The 23,233-nt window shown below is 45.5% G+C and overlaps 1 protein-coding gene across 1 annotated transcript; it reads left to right on the top strand.

Annotated features, from left to right (window-relative positions):
* Positions 1 to 41: 41 nt before the first annotated feature.
* On the top strand, positions 42 to 22,971 carry LOC112241131 (WD repeat-containing protein 19-like; the record flags this gene model as incomplete). The annotated part of the gene is given in 16 exon segments (XM_042313834.1): positions 42 to 59; positions 3,167 to 3,249; positions 3,475 to 3,558; positions 8,460 to 8,606; positions 10,433 to 10,557; positions 11,792 to 11,901; positions 12,096 to 12,164; positions 15,072 to 15,149; positions 15,455 to 15,551; positions 18,255 to 18,379; positions 20,493 to 20,574; positions 20,753 to 20,903; positions 21,029 to 21,152; positions 21,665 to 21,741; positions 22,183 to 22,302; positions 22,741 to 22,971. Coding segments are annotated over 15 exon segments (1,485 nt in total), but the record flags the coding sequence as incomplete, so codon positions are not given.
* Between the last annotated feature and the right edge of the window lie 262 nt (positions 22,972 to 23,233).

Below are 23,233 nucleotides of genomic sequence, written 5' to 3' on the forward strand. Positions count from 1 at the left end.
TCTCTCTATTTCTATCTGTCCTGAAGAAAGACTGTGGAGTTATACTGGAGAACATGAAGGTATCACTCTCTATCTCTCTATTTCTATCTGTCCTGAAGGTATCACTCTCTACCTCTATCTCTCTCTGTTTCGATCTGTCCTGAAGGTATCACTCTCTATCTCTCTCTATTTCTATCTGTCCTGAAGAAAGACTGTGGAGAACATTAAGGTGTCTGCCCATCCATCCATCCTTTTCTCTCTACCGATATATCTGTCTGTCTGCCTCTCTATCTATCCTATCTATCTATCTCTACGTCTCTGTCTCAGTCTCTCCGGCGTCCTTTCTCAATAGCAAGGCTATGCTCACTGAGTCTGTACATAGTCAAAGCTTTCCTTAAGTTTGGGTCAGTCACAGTGGTCAGGTATTCTGCCACTGTGTACTCTCTGTTTAGGGCCAGTCACAGTGGTCAGGTATTCTGCCACTGTGTACTCTCTGTTTAGGGCCAGTCACAGTGGTCAGGTATTCTGCCACTGTGTACTCTCTGTTTAGGGCCAGTCACAGTGGTCAGGTATTCTGCCACTGTGTACTCTCTGTTTAGGGCCAGTCACAGTGGTCAGGTATTCTGCTGCTGTGTACTCTCTGTTTAGGGTCAGTCACAGTGGTCAGGTATTCTGCCACTGTGTACTCTCTGTTTAGGGCCAGTCACAGTGGTCAGGTATTCTGCCGCTGTGTTCTCTCTGTTTAGGGTCAGTCACAGTGGTCAGGTATTCTGCTGCTGTGTACTCTCTGTTTAGGGCCAGTCACAGTGGTCAGGTATTCTGCCGCTGTGTTCTCTCTGTTTAGGGTCAGTCACAGTGGTCAGGTATTCTGCCACTGTGTACTCTCTGTTTAGGGTCAGTCACAGTGGTCAGGTATTCTGCCACTGTGTACTCTCTGTTTAGGGCCAGTCACAGTGGTCAGGTATTCTGCCGCTGTGTTCTCTCTGTTTAGGGTCAGTCACAGTGGTCAGGTATTCTGCCACTGTGTACTCTCTGTTTAGGGCCAGTCACAGTGGTCAGGTATTCTGCCGCTGTGTTCTCTCTGTTTAGGGTCAGTCACAGTGGTCAGGTATTCTGCCGCTGTGTTCTCTCTGTTTAGGGTCAGTCACAGTGGTCAGGTATTCTGCCACTGTGTACTCTCTGTTTAGGGTCAGTCACAGTGGTCAGGTATTCTGCCGCTGTGTACTCTCTGTTTAGGGTCAGTCACAGTGGTCAGGTATTCTGCCGCTGTGTCCTCTCTGTTTAGGGTCAGTCACAGTGGTCAGGTATTCTGCCGCTGTGTCCTCTCTGTTTAGGGTCAGTCACAGTGGTCAGGTATTCTGCCACTCTCTGTTTAGGGTCAGTCACAGTGGTCAGGTATTCTGCCACTCTCTGTTTAGGGTCAGTCACAGTGGTCAGGTATTCTGCCACTCTCTGTTTAGGGACAAATAGCATTCTAGTTTGCTCTGTTTTCTTGGTTAATTCTTTCCAATGTGTTTAGTAGTAGTTATCTGTTTGTTTTCTGGATGTTTTGTGAATTTTGATAATTAGCGAGTTTCGGCCTAATTCTCGGTCTCGGGCCGTGTGGTATCAGAAGGGACAGTAGTAATTCTCTCTGTCTGTATCAGAAGAGACAGTAGTAATTCTCTCTGTCTGTCTGTATCAGAAGGGACAGTAGTAATTCTCCCCCTCTGTCTGTATCAGAAGGGACAGTAGTAATTCTCCCTCTCTGTCTGTATCAGAAGAGACAGTAGTAATTCTCTCTGTCTGTATCAGAAGAGACAGTAGTAATTCTCTCTGTCTGTATCAGAAGAGACAGTAGTAATTCTCTCTGTCTGTGTCAGAAGAGACAGTAGTAATTCTCCCTCTCTGTCTGTATCAGAAGAGACAGTAGTAATTCTCTCTGTCTGTATCAGAAGGGACAGTAGTAATTCTCCCTCTGTCTGTATCAGAAGGGACAGTAGTAATTCTCTCTGTCTGTATCAGAAGGGACAGTAGTAATTCTCCCTCTCTGTCTGTATCAGAAGGGACAGTAGTAATTCTCTCTGTCTGTATCAGAAGAGACAGTAGTAATTCTCTCTGTCTGTATCAGAAGGGACAGTAGTAATTCTCCCTCTCTGTCTGTATCAGAAGAGACAGTAGTAATTCTCTCTGTCTGTATCAGAAGGGACAGTAGTAATTCTCCCTCTCTGTCTGTGTCAGAAGAGACAGTAGTAATTCTCCCTCTCTGTCTGTATCAGAAGGGACAGTAGTAATTCTCCCTCTCTGTCTGTATCAGAAGAGACAGTAGTAATTCTCTCTGTCTGTATCAGAAGAGACAGTAGTAATTATCTCTGTCTGTCTGTGTCAGAAGAGACAGTAGTAATTCTCTCTGTCTGTATCAGAAGAGACAGTAGTAATTATCTCTGTCTGTCTGTGTCAGAAGAGACAGTAGTAATTCTCCCTCTCTGTTTGTATCAGAAGGGACAGTAGTAATTCTCCCTCTCTGTCTGTGTCAGAAGAGACAGTAGTAATTCTCCCTCTCTGTCTGTGTCAGAAGAGACAGTAGTAATTCTCCCTCTCTGTCTGTCTGTATCAGAAGGGACAGTAGTAATTCTCTCTGTCTGTGTCAGAAGGGACAGTAGTAATTCTCTCTGTCTGTATCAGAAGAGACAGTAGTAATTCTCTCTGTCTGTATCAGAAGGGACAGTAGTAATTCTCTCTGTCTGTATCAGAAGGGACAGTAGTAATTCTCTCTGTCTGTATCAGAAGAGACAGTAGTAATTCTCTCTGTCTGTGTCAGAAGAGACAGTAGTAATTCTCTCTGTCTGTATCAGAAGGGACAGTAGTAATTCTCTCTGTCTGTATCAGAAGAGACAGTAGTAATTCTCTCTGTCTGTGTCAGAAGAGACAGTAGTAATTCTCCCTCTCTGTCTGTATCAGAAGGGACAGTAGTAATTCTCTCTGTCTGTATCAGAAGGGACAGTAGTAATTCTCTCTGTCTGTATCAGAAGAGACAGTAGTAATTCTCTCTGTCTGTATCAGAAGAGACAGTAGTAATTCTCCCTCTCTGTCTGTGTCAGAAGAGACAGTAGTAATTCTCTCTGTCTGTATCAGAAGGGACAGTAGTAATTCTCTCTGTCTGTATCAGAAGAGACAGTAGTAATTCTCCCTCTCTGTGTTTCTACAGCAGTTCTCTGAAGCAGCCCAGCTGTATGAGAAGGGGCAGTACTATGACAAGGCTGCCTCAGTCTACATACGCTGCAAGAACTGGTGAGACACACACACACACACACACACAGATACACACACACACACATATATATATATATATATATATATACACACACATATATACACACATACTCTAATATTTTCAGCCAATGTCTCTCTCTCTCTCCCCCTCTCTCTCTCTCTCTCTCTGTCTCTGTCTCTCTCTGTCTCTCTGTCTCTGTCTCTCTCCCTCTCTGTCTCTCTCTCTCTCTCCCTCTCTCTCAGGTCTAAAGTAGGAGAGTTACTTCCTCAGGTCTCCTCTCCTAAGATCCACCTGCAGTACGCCAAGGCCAAGGAGGTGGACGGCAAGTAGGTACAACCTTCATGGTTTAAGGAGGCAGGGTGAGGGACTGGGATAATATTATGGTTTAAGGAGACAGTGTGAGGGATAATATTATGGTTTAAGGAGGCAGTGTGAGGGATAATATTATGGTTTAAGGAGTCAGTGTGAGGGATAATATTATGGTTTAAGGAGGCAGTGAGAGGGACTGGGATAATATTATGGTTTAAGGAGACAGTGTGAGGGACTGGGATAATATTATGGTTTAAGGAGGCAGTGTGAGGGACTGGGATAATATTATGGTTTAAGGAGACAGTGTGAGGGATAATATTATGGTTTAAGGAGACTGTGTGAGAGATAATATTATGGTTTAAGGAGGCAGTGTGAGGGATAATATTATGGTTTAAGGAGACGGTGTGATGGACTGGGATAATATTATGGTTTAATGAGGCAGTGTGAGGGACTGGGATAATATTCTGGTTTAAGGAGGCAGTGTGAGGGATAATATTCTGGTTTAAGGAGTCAGTGTGAGGGACTGGGATAATATTATGGTTTAAGGAGACAGTGTGAGGGATAATATTATGGTTTAAGGAGGCAGTGTGAGGGATAATATTCTGGTTTAAGGAGTCAGTGTGAGGGACTGGGATAATATTCTGGTTTAAGGAGGCAGCGTGAGGGATAATATTATGGTTTAAGGAGGCAGTGTGAGGGATAATATTATGGTTTAAGGAGTCGGTGTGAGGGATAATAGTATGGTTTAAGGAGGCAGTGTGAAGGATAATATGATGGTTTAAGGAGGCAGTGTGAGGGATAATATGATGGTTTAAGGAGGCAGTGTGAGGGATAATATGATGGTTTAAGGAGGCAGTGTGAGGGATAATATTATGGTTTAAGGAGGCAGTGTGAGGGATAATATTATGGTTTAAGGAGTCAGTGTGAGGGACTGGGATAATATTATGGTTTAAGGAGACAGTGTGAGGGATAATATTATGGTTTAAGGAGTCAGTGTGAGGGACTGGGATAATATTCTGGTTTAAGGAGGCAGTGTGAGGGATAATATTATGGTTTAAGGAGTCGGTGTGAGGGATAATAGTATGGTTTAAGTAGTCAGTGTGAGGGATAATATGATGGTTTAAGGAGGCAGTGTGAGGGATAATATGGTTTAAGGAGGCAGTGTGAGGGATAATATTATGGTTTAAGGAGACAGTGTGATGGACTGGGATAATATTATGGTTTAAGGAGTCAGTGTGAGGGACTGGGATAATATTCTGGTTTAAGGAGTCAGTGTGAGGGACTGGGATAATATTATGGTTTAAGGAGGCAGTGTGAGGGATAATATTATGGTTTAAGGAGTCAGTGTGAGGGACTGGGATAATATTCTGGTTTAAGGAGGCAGTGTGAGGGATAATATTATGGTTTAAGGAGGCAGTGTGAGGGATAATATTATGGTTTAAGGAGTCGGTGTGAGGGATAATATTCTGGTTTAAGGAGTCAGTGTGAGGGACTGGGATAATATTCTGGTTTAAGGAGTCAGTGTGAGGGATAATATGATGGTTTAAGGAGGCAGTGTGAGGGATAATATGGTTTAAGGAGGCAGTGTGAGGGATAATATTATGGTTTAAGGAGGCAGTGTGAGGGATAATATGATGGTTTAAGGAGGCAGTGTGAGGGACTGGGATAATATTATGGTTTAAGGAGGCAGTGTGAGGGATAATATTATGGTTTAAGGAGTCGGTGTGAGGGATAATAGTATGGTTTAAGGAGGCAGTGTGAGGGATATTATGATGGTTTAAGGAGGCAGTGTGAGGGATAATATGGTTTAAGGAGGCAGTGTGAGGGATAATATTATGGTTTAAGGAGGCAGTGTGATGGACTGGGATAATATTATGGTTTAATGAGGCAGTGTGAGGGACTGGGATAATATTCTGGTTTAAGGAGTCAGTGTGAGGGACTGGGATAATATTATGGTTTAATGAGGCAGTGTGAGGGACTGGGATACTATTATGGTTTAAGGAGGCAGTGTGAGGGATAATATTCTGGTTTAAGGAGTCAGTGTGAGGGACTGGGATAATATTATGGTTTAAGGAGACAGTGTGAGGGATAATATTATGGTTTAAGGAGGCAGTGTGAGGGATAATATTCTGGTTTAAGGAGTCAGTGTGAGGGACTGGGATAATATTCTGGTTTAAGGAGGCAGTGTGAGGGATAATATTATGGTTTAAGGAGGCAGTGTGAGGGATAATATTATGGTTTAAGGAGTCGGTGTGAGGGATAATAGTATGGTTTAAGGAGTCGGTGTGAGGGATAATAGTATGGTTTAAGGAGGCAGTGTGAGGGATAATATGATGGTTTAAGGAGGCAGTGTGAGGGATAATATGGTTTAAGGAGGCAGTGTGAGGGATAATATTATGGTTTAAGGAGGCAGTGTTATGGACTGGGATAATATTATGGTTTAAGGAGTCAGTGTGAGGGACTGGGATAATATGGTTTAAGGAGACAGTGTGAGGGATAATATTATGGTTTAAGGAGGCAGTGTGAGGGATAATATTCTGGTTTAAGGAGTCAGTGTGAGGGACTGGGATAATATTCTGGTTTAAGGAGTCAGTGTGAAGGACTGGGATAATATTATGGTTTAAGGAGGCAGTGTGAGGGATAATATTATGGTTTAAGGAGTCAGTGTGAGGGACTGGGATAATATTCTGGTTTAAGGAGGCAGTGTGAGGGATAATATGGTTTAAGGAGGCAGTGTGAGGGATAATATTCTGGTTTAAGGAGGCAGTGTGAGGGATAATATTCTGGTTTAAGGAGGCAGTGTGAGGGATAATATGGTTTAAGGAGGCAGTGTGAGGGATAATATTCTGGTTTAAGGAGTCAGTGTGAGGGACTGGGATAATATTCTGGTTTAAGGAGTCAGTGTGAAGGACTGGGATAATATTATGGTTTAAGGAGGCAGTGTGAGGGATAATATTATGGTTTAAGGAGTCAGTGTGAGGGACTGGGATAATATTATGGTTTAAGGAGACAGTGTGAGGGATAATATTATGGTTTAAGGAGGCAGTGTGAGGGATAATATTCTGGTTTAAGGAGTCAGTGTGAGGGACTGGGATAATATTCTGGTTTAAGGAGGCAGTGTGAGGGATAATATTATGGTTTAAGGAGGCAGTGTGAGGGATAATATTATGGTTTAAGGAGTCGGTGTGAGGGATAATAGTATGGTTTAAGGAGTCGGTGTGAGGGATAATAGTATGGTTTAAGGAGGCAGTGTGAGGGATAATATGATGGTTTAAGGAGGCAGTGTGAGGGATAATATGGTTTAAGGAGGCAGTGTGAGGGATAATATTATGGTTTAAGGAGGCAGTGTGATGGACTGGGATAATATTATGGTTTAAGGAGTCAGTGTGAGGGACTGGGATAATATGGTTTAAGGAGACAGTGTGAGGGATAATATTATGGTTTAAGGAGGCAGTGTGAGGGATAATATTCTGGTTTAAGGAGTCAGTGTGAAGGACTGGGATAATATTATGGTTTAAGGAGGCAGTGTGAGGGACTGGGATAATATTATGGTTTAAGGAGACAGTGTGAGGGATAATATTATGGTTTGAGGAGGCAGTGTGAGGGATAATATTATGGTTTAAGGAGTCAGTGTGAGGGACTGGGATAATATTCTGGTTTAAGGAGGCAGTGTGAGGGATAATATGGTTTAAGGAGGCAGTGTGAGGGATAATATTCTCGTTTAAGGAGGCAGTGTGAGGGATAATATTCTGGTTTAAGGAGGCAGTGTGAGGGATAATATGGTTTAAGGAGGCAGTGTGAGGGATAATATTATGGTTTAAGGAGTCGGTGTGAGGGATAATAGTATGGTTTAAGGAGGCAGTGTGAGGGATAATATGATGGTTTAAGGAGGCAGTGTGAGGGATAATATTCTGGTTTAAGGAGTCAGTGTGAGGGACTGGGATGATATTCTGGTTTAAGGAGTCATTGTGAGGGACTGGGATAATATTATGGTTTAATGAGGCAGTGTGAGGGACTGGGATAATATTATGGTTTAAGGAGACAGTGTGAGGGATAATATTATGGTTTGAGGAGGCAGTGTGAGGGATAATATTATGGTTTAAGGAGTCAGTGTGAGGGACTGGGATAATATTCTGGTTTAAGGAGGCAGTGTGAGGGATAATATGGTTTAAGGAGGCAGTGTGAGGGATAATATTATGGTTTAAGGAGGCAGTGTGAGGGATAATATTCTGGTTTAAGGAGGCAGTGTGAGGGATAATATGATGGTTTAAGGAGGCAGTGTGAGGGATAATATGATGGTTTAAGGAGGCAGTGTGAGGGATAATATGGTTTAAGGAGGCAGTGTGAGGGATAATATTATGGTTTAAGGAGGCAGTGTGAGGGATAATATGGTTTAAGGAGGCAGTGTGAGGGATAATATGATGGTTTAAGGAGGCAGTGTGAGGGATAATATGATGGTTTAAGGAGGCAGTGTGAGGGATAATATGGTTTAAGGAGGCAGTGTGAGGGATAATATTATGGTTTAAGGAGGCAGTGTGAGGGATAATATTATGGTTTAAGGAGACAGTGTGAGGGACTGGGATAATATTATGGTTTAAGGAGACAGTGTCACGGATAATATTATGGTTTAAGGAGACAGTGTAAGGGACTGGGATAATATTATGGTTTAAGGAGACCGTGTCAGGGATAATCTTATGGTTTAAGGAGACAGTGTGATGGCTAATATTATGGTTTAAGGAGTCAGTGTGAGGGACTGGGATAATATTGTGTGTGACAGGTTTAAGGAGGCTGTGTGAGGGACTGGGATAATATTGTGTGTGTCAGGTTTAAGGAGGCTGTGTGAGGGACTGGGATAATATTGTGTGTGTCAGGCTTAAGGAGGCTGTGTGAGGGACTGGGATAATATTGTGTGTGTCAGGTTTAAGGAGGCTGCCCAGGCCTATGAGAGTGCCAGGGACTGGGACAACGTGATCCGGGTGTTGCTGGATCACCTCAACAACCCTGAAGACGCCGTCCGCATTGTCAGGGAGACGCAGAGCATCGACGGGGCCAAGATGGTTGCCAGGTGGGGACAGACGGACAGACAGACACACAGTCAGAGGGACAGACGGTCAGTCAGAGAGACAGTCAGCGAGACAGACAGACAGGCTGTGAGACAGACAGTCAGTCAGCGAGACAGACAGACAGGCTGCGAGACAGACAGTCAGGCTGCGAGACAGACAGTCAGGCTGCGAGACAGACAGTCAGGCAGCGAGACAGACAGTCAGCGAGACAGTCAGGCTGCGAGGCAGACAGTCAGGCAGCGAGACAGTCAGGTAGCGAGGCAGACAGTCAGTTAGCGAGACAGACAGTCAGGCAGCGAGACAGACAGTCAGTTAGCGAGACAGACAGACAGTCAGGCAGCGAGACAGTCAGGCAGCGAGACACGGTCAGGTAGCGAGGCAGACAGTCAGGCAGCGAGACAGACAGTCAGGCAGCGAGACAGTCAGGTAGCGAGGCAGACAGTCAGGCAGCGAGACAGACAGACAGGCAGCGAGACAGACAGTCAGGCAGACAGTCAGGCAGCGAGACAGACAGACAGGCAGCGAGACAGACAGTCAGGCAGCGAGACAGACAGTCAGTTAGCGAGACAGTCAGGCAGCGATACAGTCAGGTAGCGAGGCAGACAGACAGGCAGCGAGACAGACAGTCAGGCAGCGAGACAGACAGGCAGTGAGACAGTCAGGCAGCGAGACAGACAGTCATGCAGCGAGACAGTCAGTTAGACAGACAGACAGACAGACAGGCAGCGAGACAGACAGTCAGTTAGCCAGACAGACAGGCAGCGAGACAATCAGGCAGCGATACAGTCAGGTAGCGAGGCAGACAGACAGGCAGCGAGACAGACAGTCAGGCAGCGAGACAGACAGTCAGGCAGCGAGACAGGCTGCGAGACAGACAGACAGGCTGCGAGACAGACAGACAGACAGGCAGCGAGACAGACAGGCAGCGAGACAGCCAGGCAGCGAGACAGATAGTCAGGCAGCGAGACAGACAGTCAGGCAGCGAGACAGACAGTCAGGCAGCGAGACAGATAGTCAGGCAGCGAGATAGACAATCAGGCAGCGTGACAGACAGTCAGGCAGCGAGACAGACAGTCAGGCAGCGAGACAGACAGACAGGCTGCGAGACAGACAGACAGGCTGCGAGACAGACAGACAGGCTGCGAGACAGACAGTCATGCAGCGAGACAGACAGTCATGCAGCGAGACAGACAGTCATGCAGCGAGACAGACAGTCATGCAGCGAGACAGACAGACAGGCAGCGAGACAGACAGTGAGACAGACAGACAGGCTGCGAGACAGACAGTCAGGCAGCGAGACAGACAGTCAGGCAGCGAGACAGACAGTCAGGCAGCGAGACAGTCAGTCAACGAGACAGACAGTCATGCAGCGAGACAGACAGTCAGGCAGCGAGACAGACAGGCTAAGAGACAGACAGACAGTCATGCAGCGAGACACAGTCATGCAGCGAGACAGACAGTCAGGCAGCGAGACAGTCAGTCAGCGAGACAGACTCTACTTTTATTATGATTCTAAGTGGTGTGTGTGTGTGTGTGTCTGTGTGTGTGTTTATGTCTATCTGTGTGTGAGTGTGTGTGTGTGGGTGTTTGTGTGTGTGTGTATTTATGTCTGTGTGTGTGTGTGTTTATGTCTGTGTGTGTCTGTGAGTGTTTATGTCTGTGGTTGTCTGTGTGTGTGTTCATGTCTGTGTTTGTCTGTGTGTGTATGTGTTCATGTCTGTGTTTGTCTGTGTGTGTGTGTGTGTGTTTATGTGTGTGTGTGTGTGTGTGTTCATGTCTGTGTTTGTCTGTGTGTGTGTGTGTGTGTTTATGTCTGTGTGTGTTTCAGGTTCTTCCTGCGTCTAAGTGACTACGGCTCAGCCATCCAGTTCCTGGTGTTGTCCCACTGTAACGACGAGGCCTTCCAGCTGGCACAGCAACACGGGCAGATGGACAGCTACGCTGACATCATCAGTCAGTCTCTCTGTCTGTGTCTATGGGGGAGGGGGGGGGGGGGTCTGTGTGTCTGGGGGCTGGGAGGAGGGGGTGTCTGGGGGCTGGGAGGAGGGGGGTGTCTGTGGGCTGAGAGGTGGGGGTGTCTGTGGGCTGAGAGGAGGGGGGGTGTCTGTGGGCTGAGAGGAGGGGGTGTCTGTGGGCTGAGAGGAGGGGGTGTCTGTGGGCTGAGAGGAGGGGGGTGTCTGTGGGCTGAGGAGGAGGGGGTGTCTGTGGGCTGGGAGGAGGGGGGTGTCTGGGGGCTGGGAGGAGGGAGGGTGGGGGGTCTGTGTGTCTACGGGAAGGAGGGAGGGTGTCTGGGGGCTGGGAGGGGGGTCTGGGGGGGGTGTCTGGGGGCTGAGAGGAGGGAGGGGGTGTCTGGGGGTGAGGGGGTGTCTGTGGGCTGGGGGTTGGGGGGTCTGTGTGTCTACGGGGAGGAGGGGGGTGTCTGTGTGTCTATGGGGAGGAGGGGAGGTGTCTGTGTGGGAGAGTGTGGGAGGAGGGAGTCTGTGTGGGAGGAGGTAGTCTGTGGGCTGAGAGGAGGGGGGGGTGAGTGTGTGGGAGGAGGGAGTTTGTGGGCTGAGAGGAGGGGGGGGGGTGAGTGTGTGGGAGGAGGGAGTCTGTGGGCTGAGAGGAGGGGGGTGAGTGTGTGGGAGGAGGGAGTTTGTGGGCTGAGAGGAGGGGGGGTGAGTGTGTGGGAGGGGGAGTCTGTGGGCTGAGAGGGGGGTGAGTGTGTGGGAGGAGGGAGTCTGTGGGAGAGTGTAGGAGGGGGAGTCTGTGGGCTGAGAGGAGGGGGAAGTCTGTGGGCTGAGAGGAGGGGGAGTCTGTGGCCTAGAGGAGGGGGTGAGTGTGTGGGAGGAGGGAGTCTGTGGGCTGAGAGGAGGGGGTGGGTGAGTGTGTGGGAGGAGGGAGTCTGTGGGCTGAGAGGAGGGGGTGAGTGTGTGGGAGGAGGGAGTCTGTGGGCTGAGAGGAGGGGGGAGTGTGTGGGAGGGGGTGTCTGGGCTGAGAGGAGGAGGGAGTCTGTGTGGGAGAGTGTAGGAGGAGGGAGTCTATCAGATGTACCCTGTTAGTGTTGATGCATTCATAATCAGTGGAAAGTAGTGAATATTTCTGTGTGTGTGTGTGTGTGTGTGTGTGTGTGTGTGTGTGTGTGTGTGTGTGTGTGTGTGTGTGTGTGTGTGTGTGTGTGTGTGTGTGTGTGTGTGTGTGTGTACAGGCTCTGAGGCCACCCAGGAGGACTACCAGAGTATGGCTCTCTACTTCCAGGGGGAGAACAAACACCTGCAGGCTGGGAGGTTCTTCCACAAGTGTGGCCAGTACAGCAAAGTACTCATCTATCTCTCTATCTATCTCTCTATCTATCTGTCTGTCTGTCTGTACAGCAAAGTACTTATCTATCCATTCATCCATTCACCCCCCATTAATAAATTGGCCCATTCACTCACTCACCCCCCCTCTCTCTTCTCTCTCTCTCTCCCTCTCTGTCTGTTTGTCTGTCTCTCTCTCTCTCACTCTCTCAGGGCCTGAAGCACTTCCTGAAATGTCCCAACACCGATGACAACCTGGCCATCGAGATGGCTATAGAGACGGTGACAGGAGTGTGTGTGTGTGTGTGTGTGTGTTTAACTGTTTCTAGGGGGGTTAAGGTTAGAATTAGGGTTAGGAGCTAAGGTTATTTTTAGGTTTAGGGTTAAGAGTATGGGTTAGGAACTAGGGGTTAGGAACTAGGGTTTAGGGTTAAGAGTATGGGTTAGGAACTAGGGTTTAGGGTTACGAGTATGGGTTAGGAACTAGGGTTTAGGGTTAAGAGTATGGGTTAGGAACTAGGGTTTTAGGGTTAAGAGTATGGGTTAAGAGTATGGGTTAGGAACTAGGGTTAGGGTTAGAATTATGGTTAGGAGCTAAGGTTAGTTTTAGGTTTAGGGTTAAGAGTATGGGTTAGGAACTAGGGGTTAGGAACTAGAGTTTAGGGTTAAGAGTATGAGTTAGGAACTAGGGTTAGGGTTAGAATTATGGTTAGGAGCTAAGGTTAGTTTTAGGTTTAGGGTTAAGAGTATGGGTTAGAAACTAGGGTTTAGGGTTAGGAACTAAGGTTAGGTTTAGGAGTATGGGTTAGGAACTAGGATTTTGGTTAGGAACTAGGGTTTAGGGTTAAGAGTATGGGTTAGGAACTGGGGTTAGGGTTAGGAACTAGGGTTAAGAGTTTGGGTTAGGAACTAGGGTTAAGAGTATGGGTTAGGAACTAGGGTTAAGATTATGGGTTAGGAACTAGGTTTAAGAGTATGGGTTAGGAACTAGGGTTAGGGTTAGGAACTATGGTTAAGAGTTTGGGTTAGGAACTAGGGTTAAGAGTTTGGGTTAGGAACTAGGGTTAAGGTTATGGGTTAGGAACTAGGGTTAAGAGTATGGATTAGGAACTAGGGTTAAGAGTATGGGTTAGAAACTAGGGTTAAGAGTATGGGTTAGGGTTAAGAGTATGGGTTAAGATGGGTTAGGAACTAGGGTTAGGGTTAAGAGTATGGGTTAGGAACTAGGGTTTAGGGTTAAGAGTATGGGTTAGGAACTAGGGTTAATAGTATGGGTTAGGAACTAGGGTTTGGGGTTAAGAGTATGGGTTAGGAACTAGGGTTTAGGGTTAAGAGTATGGGTTAGGAACTAGGGTTAAGAGTTTGGGTTAGGAACTAGGGTTAAGAGTATAGGTTAGGAACTAGGGTTAAGAGTTTGGGTTAGGGTTAGGAACTAGGGTTAAGAGTTTGGGTTAGGAACTAGGGTTAAGATTATGGGTTAGGAACTAGGGTTAAGGTTATGGGTTAGGAACTAGGGTTAGGGTTAGGAACTAGGGTTAAGAGTATGGATTAGGAACTAGGGTTAAGAGTATGGGTTAGGAACTAGGGTTAAGAGTATGGGTTAGGGTTAAGAGTATGGGTTAAGATGGGTTAGGAACTAGGGTTAGGGTTAGGAACTAGGGTTAAGAGTTAAGAGTATGGGTTAGGAACTAGGGTTTAGGGTTAAGAGTATGGGTTAGGAACTAGGGTTTAGGGTTAAGAGTATGGGTTAGGAACTAGGGTTAATAGTATGGGTTAGGAACTAGGGTTTAGGGTTAAGAGTGTGGGTTAGGAACTAGGGTTTAAGTGTATGGGTTAGGAACTAGGGTTAAGAGTATAGGTTAGGAACTAGGGTTTAGGGTTAAGAGTATGGGTTAGGAACTAGGGTTTAGGTTTAAGTGTATGGGTTAGGAACTAGGGTTAAGAGTATAGGTTAGGAACTAGGGTTAAGAGTATGGATTAGGAACTTGGGTTAAGAGTATGGGTTAGGAACTAGGGTTAAGAGTATGGGTTAGGATGGGTTACGAACTAGGGTTACGGTTAGGAACTAGGGTTAAGAGTATGGGTTAGGATGGGTTAGGAACTAGGGTTAGGGTTAGGAACTAGGGTTAAGAGTATGGGTTAGGAACTAGGGTTAAGAGTATGGGTTAGGGTTAGGAACTAGGGTTAAGAGTATGGGTTGGGATGGGTTAGGAACTAGGGTTACGGTTAGCAACTAGGGTTAGGGTTAGGAACTAGGGTTAAGAGTTTGGGTTAGGAACTAGGGTTAAGAGTATGGGTTAGGAACTAGGGTTAGGGTTAGGAACTAGGGTTAAGAGTATGGGTTAGGATGGGTTACGAACTAGGGTTACGGTTAGGAACAAGGGTTAAGAGTATGGGTTAGGATGGGTTAGGAACTAGGGTTAGGGTTAGGAACTAGGGTTAAGAGTATGGGTTAGGAACTAGGGTTAAGAGTATGGGTTAGGAACTAGGGTTAGGGTTAGGAACTAGGGTTAAGAGTATGGGTTGGGATGGGTTAGGAACTAGGGTTACGGTTAGGAACTAGGGTTAGGGTTAGGAACTAGGGTTAAGAGTTTGGGTTAGGAACTAGGGTTAAGAGTATGGGTTAGGGAAAATTGTATTTTGAATAGGACGGAATTGTGTGAGTTTAGGGTGTGTGTCCCCACAAGGTCAGTTATACAAGACTGTGTGTTTAGGGTGTGTGTCCCCACAAGGTTAGTTATACAAGACTGTGTGTTTAGGGTGTGTCCCCACAAGGTCGGTTATACAAGACTGTGTGTTTAGGGTAAGTGTGTCCCCACAAGGTTAGTTATACAAGACTGTGTGTTTAGGGTAAGTGTGTCCCCACAAGGTTAGTTATACAAGACTGTGTGTGTGTGTGTGTGTGTGTGTGTGTGTGTGTTTTCAAGGTTGGTTATACAAGACTGTGTGTTTAGGGTAAGTGTGTCCCCACAAGGTTAGTTATACAAGACTGTGTTTAGGGTAAGTGTGTCCCCACAAGGTTAGTTATACAAGACTGTGTGTGTGTATCTGTGTTTTCAAGGTTAGTTATACAAGACTGTGTGTTTAGGGTAAGTGTGTCCCCACAAGGTTAGTTATACAAGACTGTGTGTTTAGGGTAAGTGTGTCCCTACAAAGTTAATTATACAAGACTGTGTGTGTGTTTTCCAGGTGGGCCAAGCCAAGGATGAGTCTTTGACCAATCAGCTGATTGATTACCTGATGGGGGAAAGTGACGGCATGCCCAAGGTAATCAATATTATACTAACTTATCAATAGCTGTCTGTCTGTCTTTAATTGATTGGAATAGTCGCTTGACTTTTCTTTCACTCTCTGTCTGTCTGTCTGTCTGTCTGTCTGTCTGTCTGTCTGTCTGTCTGTCTGTGAGAGAGATTTTTATTTTACACTATAAGCATTGTGTGGGCTCTCTGTCCCCACCCCTCCACCTGCCACCCAATCCGTGCGTTTGCTCTCTCTGACGTGCCGTCTGATTGGCTGCCATCTGACAGGGAGCCTATCACTGAGTAGTGGTGTTGTCTTCCCCCTCCTCCCAGGATGCCAAGTACCTGTTCCGTCTCTACATGGGCCTGCTGCAGTACAGAGAGGCAGCATGTACTGCCATCATCATCGCTAGAGAGGAGCAGTCTGCAGGTACACACTCATATATATATATATATACAGTGGGGGCAAAAAAGTATTTAGTCAGCCACCAATTGTGCAAGTTCTCCCACTTAAAATGATGAGAGAGGCCTGTAATTTTCACCATAGGTACACTTCAACTATGACAGACAAAATGAGAAAAGAAAATCACATTGTAGGATTTTTAATGAATTTATTTGCAAATTATGGTGGAAGAGAAGTATTTGGTCACCTACAAACAAGCAAGATTTCTGGCTCTCACAGACCTGTAACTTCTTCTTTAAGAGGCTCCTCTGTCCTCCACTCGTTACCTGTATTAATGGCACCTGTTTGAACTTGTTATCAGTATAAAAGACACCCGTCCACAACCTCAAACAGTCACACTCCAAACTCCACTATGGCCAAGACCAAAGAGCTGTCAAAGGACACCAGAAACAAAATTGTAGACCTGCACCAGGCTGGGAAGACTGAATCTGCAATAGGTAAGCAGCTTGGTTTGAAGAAATCAACTGTGGGAGCAATTATTAGGAAATGGAAGACATACAAGACCACTGATAATCTCCCTCGATCTGGGGCTCCACGCAAGATCTCACCCCGTGGGGTCAAAATGATCACAAGAACGGTGAGCAAAAATCCCAGAACCACACGGGGGGACCTAGTGAATGACCTGCAGAGAGCTGGGACCAAAGTAACAAAGCCTACCATCAGTAACACACTACGCCGCCAGGGACTCAAATCTGCAGTGCCAGATGTGTCACCCTGCTTAAACCAGTACATGTCCAGGCCCGTCTGAAGTTTGCTAGAGAGCATTTGGATGATCCAGAAGAAGATTGGGAGAATGTCATATGGTCAGATGAAACCAAAATATAACTTTTTGGTAAAAACTCAACTCGTCGTGTTTGGAGGACAAAAGAATGCTGAGTTGCATCCAAAGAACACCATACCTACTGTGAAGCATGGGGGTGGAAACATCATGCTTTGGGGCTGTTTTTCTGCAAAGGGACCAGGACGACTGATCCGTGTAAAGGAAAGAATGAATGGCCTAGCCAATCTCCAGATCTCGACCCCATAGAAAATCTTTGGAGGGAGTTGAAAGTCTGTGTTGCCCAGCAACAGACCCAAAACATCACTGCTCTAGAGGAGATCTGCCTGGAGGAATGGACCAAAATACCAGCAACAGTGTGTGAAAACCTTGTGAAGACTTACAGAAAACATTTGACCTCTGTCATTGCCAACAAAGGGTATGTAACAAAGTATTGAGGTAAACTTTTGTTATTGACTAAATACTTATTTTCCACCATAATTTGCAAATAAATTCATTAAAAATTCTACAATGTGATTTTCTGGATATTTTTTTCTCATTTGTCTGTTATAGTTGAAGTGTACCTATGATGAAAATTACAGGCCTCTCTCATCTTTTTAAGTGGGAGAACTTACACAATTAATGGCTGACTAAATACTTTTTTGCCCCACTGTATATATACAAACTCATATACAGTATCAGTCAGAAGTTTGGACACCTACTCATTCAAGGGTTTTTCTTTCTTTTTACTATGTTCTACATTGTAGAATAATAGTGAAGATATCAAAACTATGAAATAACACATATGGAATCATGTAGTAACCAAACAAGTGTTCAACAAATACAAATATATTTTAGATACTTCAAAGTAGCCAACCTTTGCATTGATGGCAGCTTTGCACACTCTTGACATTCTCTCAACCAGCTTCACCTGGAATGCTTTTCCAACAGTCTTGAAGTAGTTCCCACATATGCTAAGCACTTGTTGGCTGCTTTTCCTTCACTCTGCGGTCCAACTCACCCTAACCATCTCTATTGGGTTGAGGTCGGGTGATTGTGGATTGCCAGGTCATCTGATACAGCACTCGATCACTCTCCTTCTTGGTCAAATAGGCCTTACACAGCCTGGAGGTGTGTTGGGTCATTGTCCTGTTGAAAAAAACAAATTATTGCCCCACTAAGAGCAAACCAGATGGGATGGCGTATCGCTGCAGAATAATAGTGAAGACATAAAAACTATGAAATAGCACATATGGAGTCATGAAGTAACCAAAAAAGTGTTAAACATATTTTATATATATTTTATTTTAGATTCTTCAAAGTAGCTACCCTTTGCCTTGATGGCAGCTTTGCACACTCATTCCTGTTCTCTCAACCAGTTTCATGAGGTAGTCACCTGGAATCCATTTCAATTAACAGGTGTGCCTTGTTAAAAGTTAATTTTTGGAATTTGTGACTACCTCATGAAGCTGGTTGAGAGAATGCCAAGAGGTATGCAAAGCTGTCATGAAGGCGGGTGGATACTTTGAAGAATCTCAAATATAAAATATTTTTTTATTTGTTTTACACTTTTTTGGTTACTACATGATTCCATATGTGCTATTTCATAGTTTTTATGTTTTCACTATTATTCTGCAGCGATACGCCATCCCATCTGGTTTGCGCTTAGTGGGGCAATAATTTGTTTTTTTTCAACAGGACAATGACCCAAAAAATAATAAAAATAAATAAATAACCCTTGAATGAGTATGTGTCCAAACTTTTGATTGATACTGTATATACACACAGTCATAAATATACACACAGTCATATGTATACACGCACTCATATACACACAGTCATATACACACACTCATATACACACAGTCATGTACGTACCTTAAAGGACGTGTTTGTGTGCATGTGTGTTCCAGGGAACTACCGTACCGCCCATGACGTGCTGTTCAGTATGTACACTGAACTGCAGACACAGAAGATCAGAATCCCTGCTGAGATGAACACCAACCTCATGATCCTCCACTCATACATACTGGTTAAGGTAGAACTACACTAGAACTACACTAGCCCAGCCAGCCTCCACTGCTCTACCACTACACTAGCCAGCATCCTCTACTGCTATACCACTACATTAGCCAGCATCCTCTACTGCTATACCACTACACTACCCAGCATCCTCTACTACTATACCAATGTAGTGAGTGTTGCAACAGAGTGTTGCGATTTTTACGCGCTTCAGCGGTCCCGTTCTGTGAGCTTGTGTGGCTTACCACTTTGCGGCTGAGCCGTTGTTGCTCCTAGACGTTTCCACTTCACAATAACAACACTTACAGTTGACCGGGTTAGCATTAGCAGGGGAGACATTTGACAAACTGACTTGTTGGAAAAGTGGCATCCTATGACGATGCCACATTGAAAGTCACTGAGCTCTTCAGTAAGGCCATTCTACTGCCAATGTTTGTCTATGGAGATTGCACGGCTCTGTGATCAATCGTATACATGGGTGTGGCTAAACTACCCAGCATCCTCCACTCATACATCCTGGTTAAGGTAGAACTACACTACCCAGCATCCTCCACTCGTATATCCTGGTTAAGGTAGAATTATAATACCCAGCATCATCCACTCATACATCCTGGTTAAGGTAGAACTACACTACCCAGCATCCTCTACTGCTATCCCACTACCCAGCATCCTCTACTGCTATACCACAACAATACCCAGCATCCTCTACTGCTATCCCACTACCCAGCATCCTCTACTGCTATCCCACTACCCAGCATCCTCTACTCCTATACCACCACCCAGCATCCTCCAGTAGGATAGAACTACACTCCTGGGTGCCAGTTGATGATACCTGATGCTGTGATTATGGATTAATTAATGTATTGGTTGGTGTATTGATTAATGTATTGGTTGATGTATTGATGTATTGGTTGATTGATGTATTGGTTGGTTGATGTATTGGTTGGTTGATGTATTGGTTGGTTGGTTGATGTATTGGTTGATTGATGTGTTGGTTGATGTATTGGTTGGTTGATGTATTGGTTGGTTGGTGTATTGACTGCTTGATTGATTAAAGTATTGGTTGATGTATTGACTGGTTGATGTATTGACTGGTTGATTGATTAATTTATTGGTTGATGTATGGATTGGTTGATGTCTTGACTGGTTGATTGATTAATGTATTGGTTGATGTATTGATTGGTTGATGTATTGGTTGATTGATGTATTGGTTGGTTGATTGATGTATTGGTTGATTGATGTATTGGTTGGTTGATTGATGTATTGGTTGGTTGATGTATTGGTTGGTTGATGTATTGGTTGGTTGATGTATTGGTTGGTTGATGTGTTGATTGGTTGATGTATTGGTTGGTTGATGTATTGGTTGGTTGATTGATGTATTGGTTGGTTGATTTGATATATTGATGTATTGGTTGGTTGATTGATGTATTGGTTGGTGTATTGATGTATTGGTTTGTTGGTTGATGTATTGGTTGATTGATGTATTGGTTGGTTGGTTGGTTGATGTATTGATGTATTGGTTGGTTGATGTATTGGTTGGTTGGTGTATTGGTTGGTTGATGTATTGGTTGGTTGATGTATTGGTTGGTTGGTGTATTGATGTATTGGTTGGTTGATGTATTGGTTGGTTGGTGTATTGGTTGATTGATGTATTGGTTGGTTGATTGTTGTATTGGTTGGTTGATTGATGTATTGATTGATTGGTTGGTGTATTGATTGATGTATTGGTTGGTTGGTTGATGTATTGGTTGGTTGGTGTATTGGTTGGTTGGTGTATTGGTTGGTTGATGTATTGGTTGATTGATGTGTTGATTGATGTATTGGTTGGTTGATTGATGTATTAGTTGGTTGATTGATTGATTGGTTGGTGTATTGATTGATGTATTGATGTATTGGTTGATTGATTGATTGGTTGGTGTATTGGTTGATTGATGTATTGTTGTTATTGATGTATTGGTTGGTTGATGTATTGGTTGATTGCTGTATTGTATTGGTTGGTTGGTGTATTGGTTGGTTGATTGATGTATTGGTTGGTTGGTGTATTGGTTGGTTGATGTATTTGTTGGTGTATTGATATATGTGTTGGTTGATTGTATTGACTGGTTGATATATTGATTGATTGATTTCAGATCCATGTGAAGAGAGGGGAGCATCTGAAAGCAGCTCGCATGCTCATCAGAGTTTCCAACAACATCAGCAAATTCCCCTCCCGTGAGTAACACACGCACAGACACACACACACACACACACAGCATATGATGAGTTGTTCATTTCCCCCTAAAGCAGATGTAATGATTTGATGTGTTTATCTGACTGTCTGCACGTCTCTGTGTGTGTGTGTGTGTGTGTGTGTGTGTGTGTGTGTGTGTGTGTGTGTGTGTGTGTGTAGACATCGTACCCATCCTGACGTCAGCGGTGATAGAGTGTCACCGGGCCGGTCTGAGGAACTCTTCGTTCAGCTTCGCCGCCATGCTGATGAGGCCAGAGTACCGTCACAAGATCGACCCCAAGTACCGCAAGAAGATAGAGGCTATGGTCCGGTACGACACACACTCTCTGTCTCTCTCTCTCTCTCTCTCTCTCTCTCTGTCTCTCTGTCTCTCTGTCTCTCTCTCTAACTCTCTCTCTGTCTCTCTCTCTGTCTCTCTCTCTCTCCTTCCCCCAGTCGTCCAGACACCAGTGAGATAGAAGAGGAGACCACTCCTTGTCCATATTGTGGTTTCACACTGCCCCAGTGTGAACTGATCTGTCCTGGCTGCAAGAACAACCTGCCCTACTGCATCGCCACGGTAAGACACACACACATAGGACATACACAGAGCACACACACACACCTGACTTTAGGACTAGGAGCTGTGCCATGGTGAATCAGTCAGTCAACCAATCAAAAATCTTGATAAACCATCACCTTCTCTCTCTCTCTCTCTCTCTCTCCCCACCCTCGCCCTCCGCTCTTCCTCACCCTCCTCCTGCTCCTCTCTCTCCTCCTCCTCCCTCTTTCTCTCTCTCTCCTCTTCCCCCTCTCCTCTTCCTCTCCTCTTCCTCTCCCTCCTCTTCCTCTCCCTCCTCTTCCTCTCTCTCCTCTCCCTCCTCCTCCTCTTCCTCCTCTTCCCTCTCTCTCATCCTCCTCCTCCTCTTCCTCTCTCTCCCTCCTCTCCTCCACCTCCTCTCTCTCCCTCCTCTCCTCCTACTCCTCCCCCTCTCTCCCTCCTCTCCTCCTCCTCCTCCTCTTCCTCTCTCTCATCCTCCTCTTCCTCTCTCTCTCCCTCATCTACCACCTCCTCCCTCTCTCTCTCTCTAGGGTCATCACATGCTGAAAGAGGATTGGTCAGTTTGTCCTCACTGTGAATTCCCTGCTCTCTACTCCCAGCTCATCCTGTGAGTGGAACACACACACACACACACACACACACACACACACACACACACACACACACACACACACACAGAAACAGACACACACACAGAAACAGACACACACACACAGAAACACACAGACACACACACACACAGAAACACACAGACACACACACACACACACACACACACACACACACACAGAAACAGACACGCACACACACGCACACACACAGACTAAACATCTGTATTGTAGTGAAAGCCTCTTCTACTGTTGTAGTATGGGCATTTCTCTGAACTGTGTCTGTGTGTGTGTGTGTGTGTGTCTGTGTGTCTGTGTGTGTGTGTGTCTGTGTGTGTGTGTGTGTGTCTGTGTGTGTGTGTGTCTGTGTGTGTGTGTGTGTGTGTGTGTGTGTGTGTGTGTGTGTGTGTGTGTGTGTGTGTGTGTGTGTGTGTGCGCAGGCTGTTGGAGACAGATAGTGTGTGTCCCATGTGTTCCGAGACTCTGAATGTGAACCAGGTGGAGAAGATGGATGACTGTTCCAGCTTCCTGCAGCCTGACCAATCAGAGCACTGATATAGGTAAACACACACACTGTTCCTGCAAGCCTGACCAATCAGAGCACTGATACAGGTAAACACACACACTGTTCCTGCAGCCTGACCAATCAGAGCACTGATACAGGTAAACACACACACTGTTCCTGCAGCCTGACCAATCAGAGCACTGATACAGGTAAACACACACACTGTTCCTGCAGCCTGACCAATCAGAGCACTGATACAGGTAAACACACACACTGTTCCTGCAGCCTGACCAATCAGAGCACTGATACAGTCACACACACACACACACACACACACTGTTCCTGCAGCCTGACCAATCAGAGCACTGATACAGGTAAACACACACACTGTTCCAGCTACCTGCATAGACACACACACCATATGCCCACAAGTATGTGTGAATATTAAATGTGGTAATGGTTTTCTGAGACTGTTATTTGTGTGTTTTCCCAGAGATCTGTGGTGATGAGGACTGCTGCTGGGGGGAGGACGGATCGTCATAATGTCTGGAACGGAACAATGGAAGCCATGTGTTTAATTACCTTCACACTCATTCCTCTCAGGACATTACCACGAGCCCGTCCTCCCGGATTAAGGAGCTACCAACCTCCTGTGATAGGGGAACGGGAGCCAGGGACATAATCCACTCCTCCATGTTTCTCTACCACCTGTTAAACTGTTGATATAGACAGCTGTAGACCTCCTCCTCCTCCATGTTTCTCTACCACCTGTTAAACTGTTGATATAGACAGCTGTAGACGTCCTCCTCCTCCTCCATGTTTCTCTACCACCTGTTAAACTGTTGATATAGACAGCTGTAGACGTCCTCCTCCTCCATGTTTCTCTACCACCTGTCAAACTGTTGATATAGACAGCTGTAGACGTCCTCCTCCTCCATGTTTCTCTACCACCTGTCAAACTGTTGATATAGACAGCTGTAGACGTC

This window comes from Oncorhynchus tshawytscha, unplaced genomic scaffold, assembly GCF_018296145.1.
Source record: "Oncorhynchus tshawytscha isolate Ot180627B unplaced genomic scaffold, Otsh_v2.0 Un_contig_10402_pilon_pilon, whole genome shotgun sequence".
Classification (NCBI taxonomy): domain Eukaryota; kingdom Metazoa; phylum Chordata; class Actinopteri; order Salmoniformes; family Salmonidae; genus Oncorhynchus; species Oncorhynchus tshawytscha.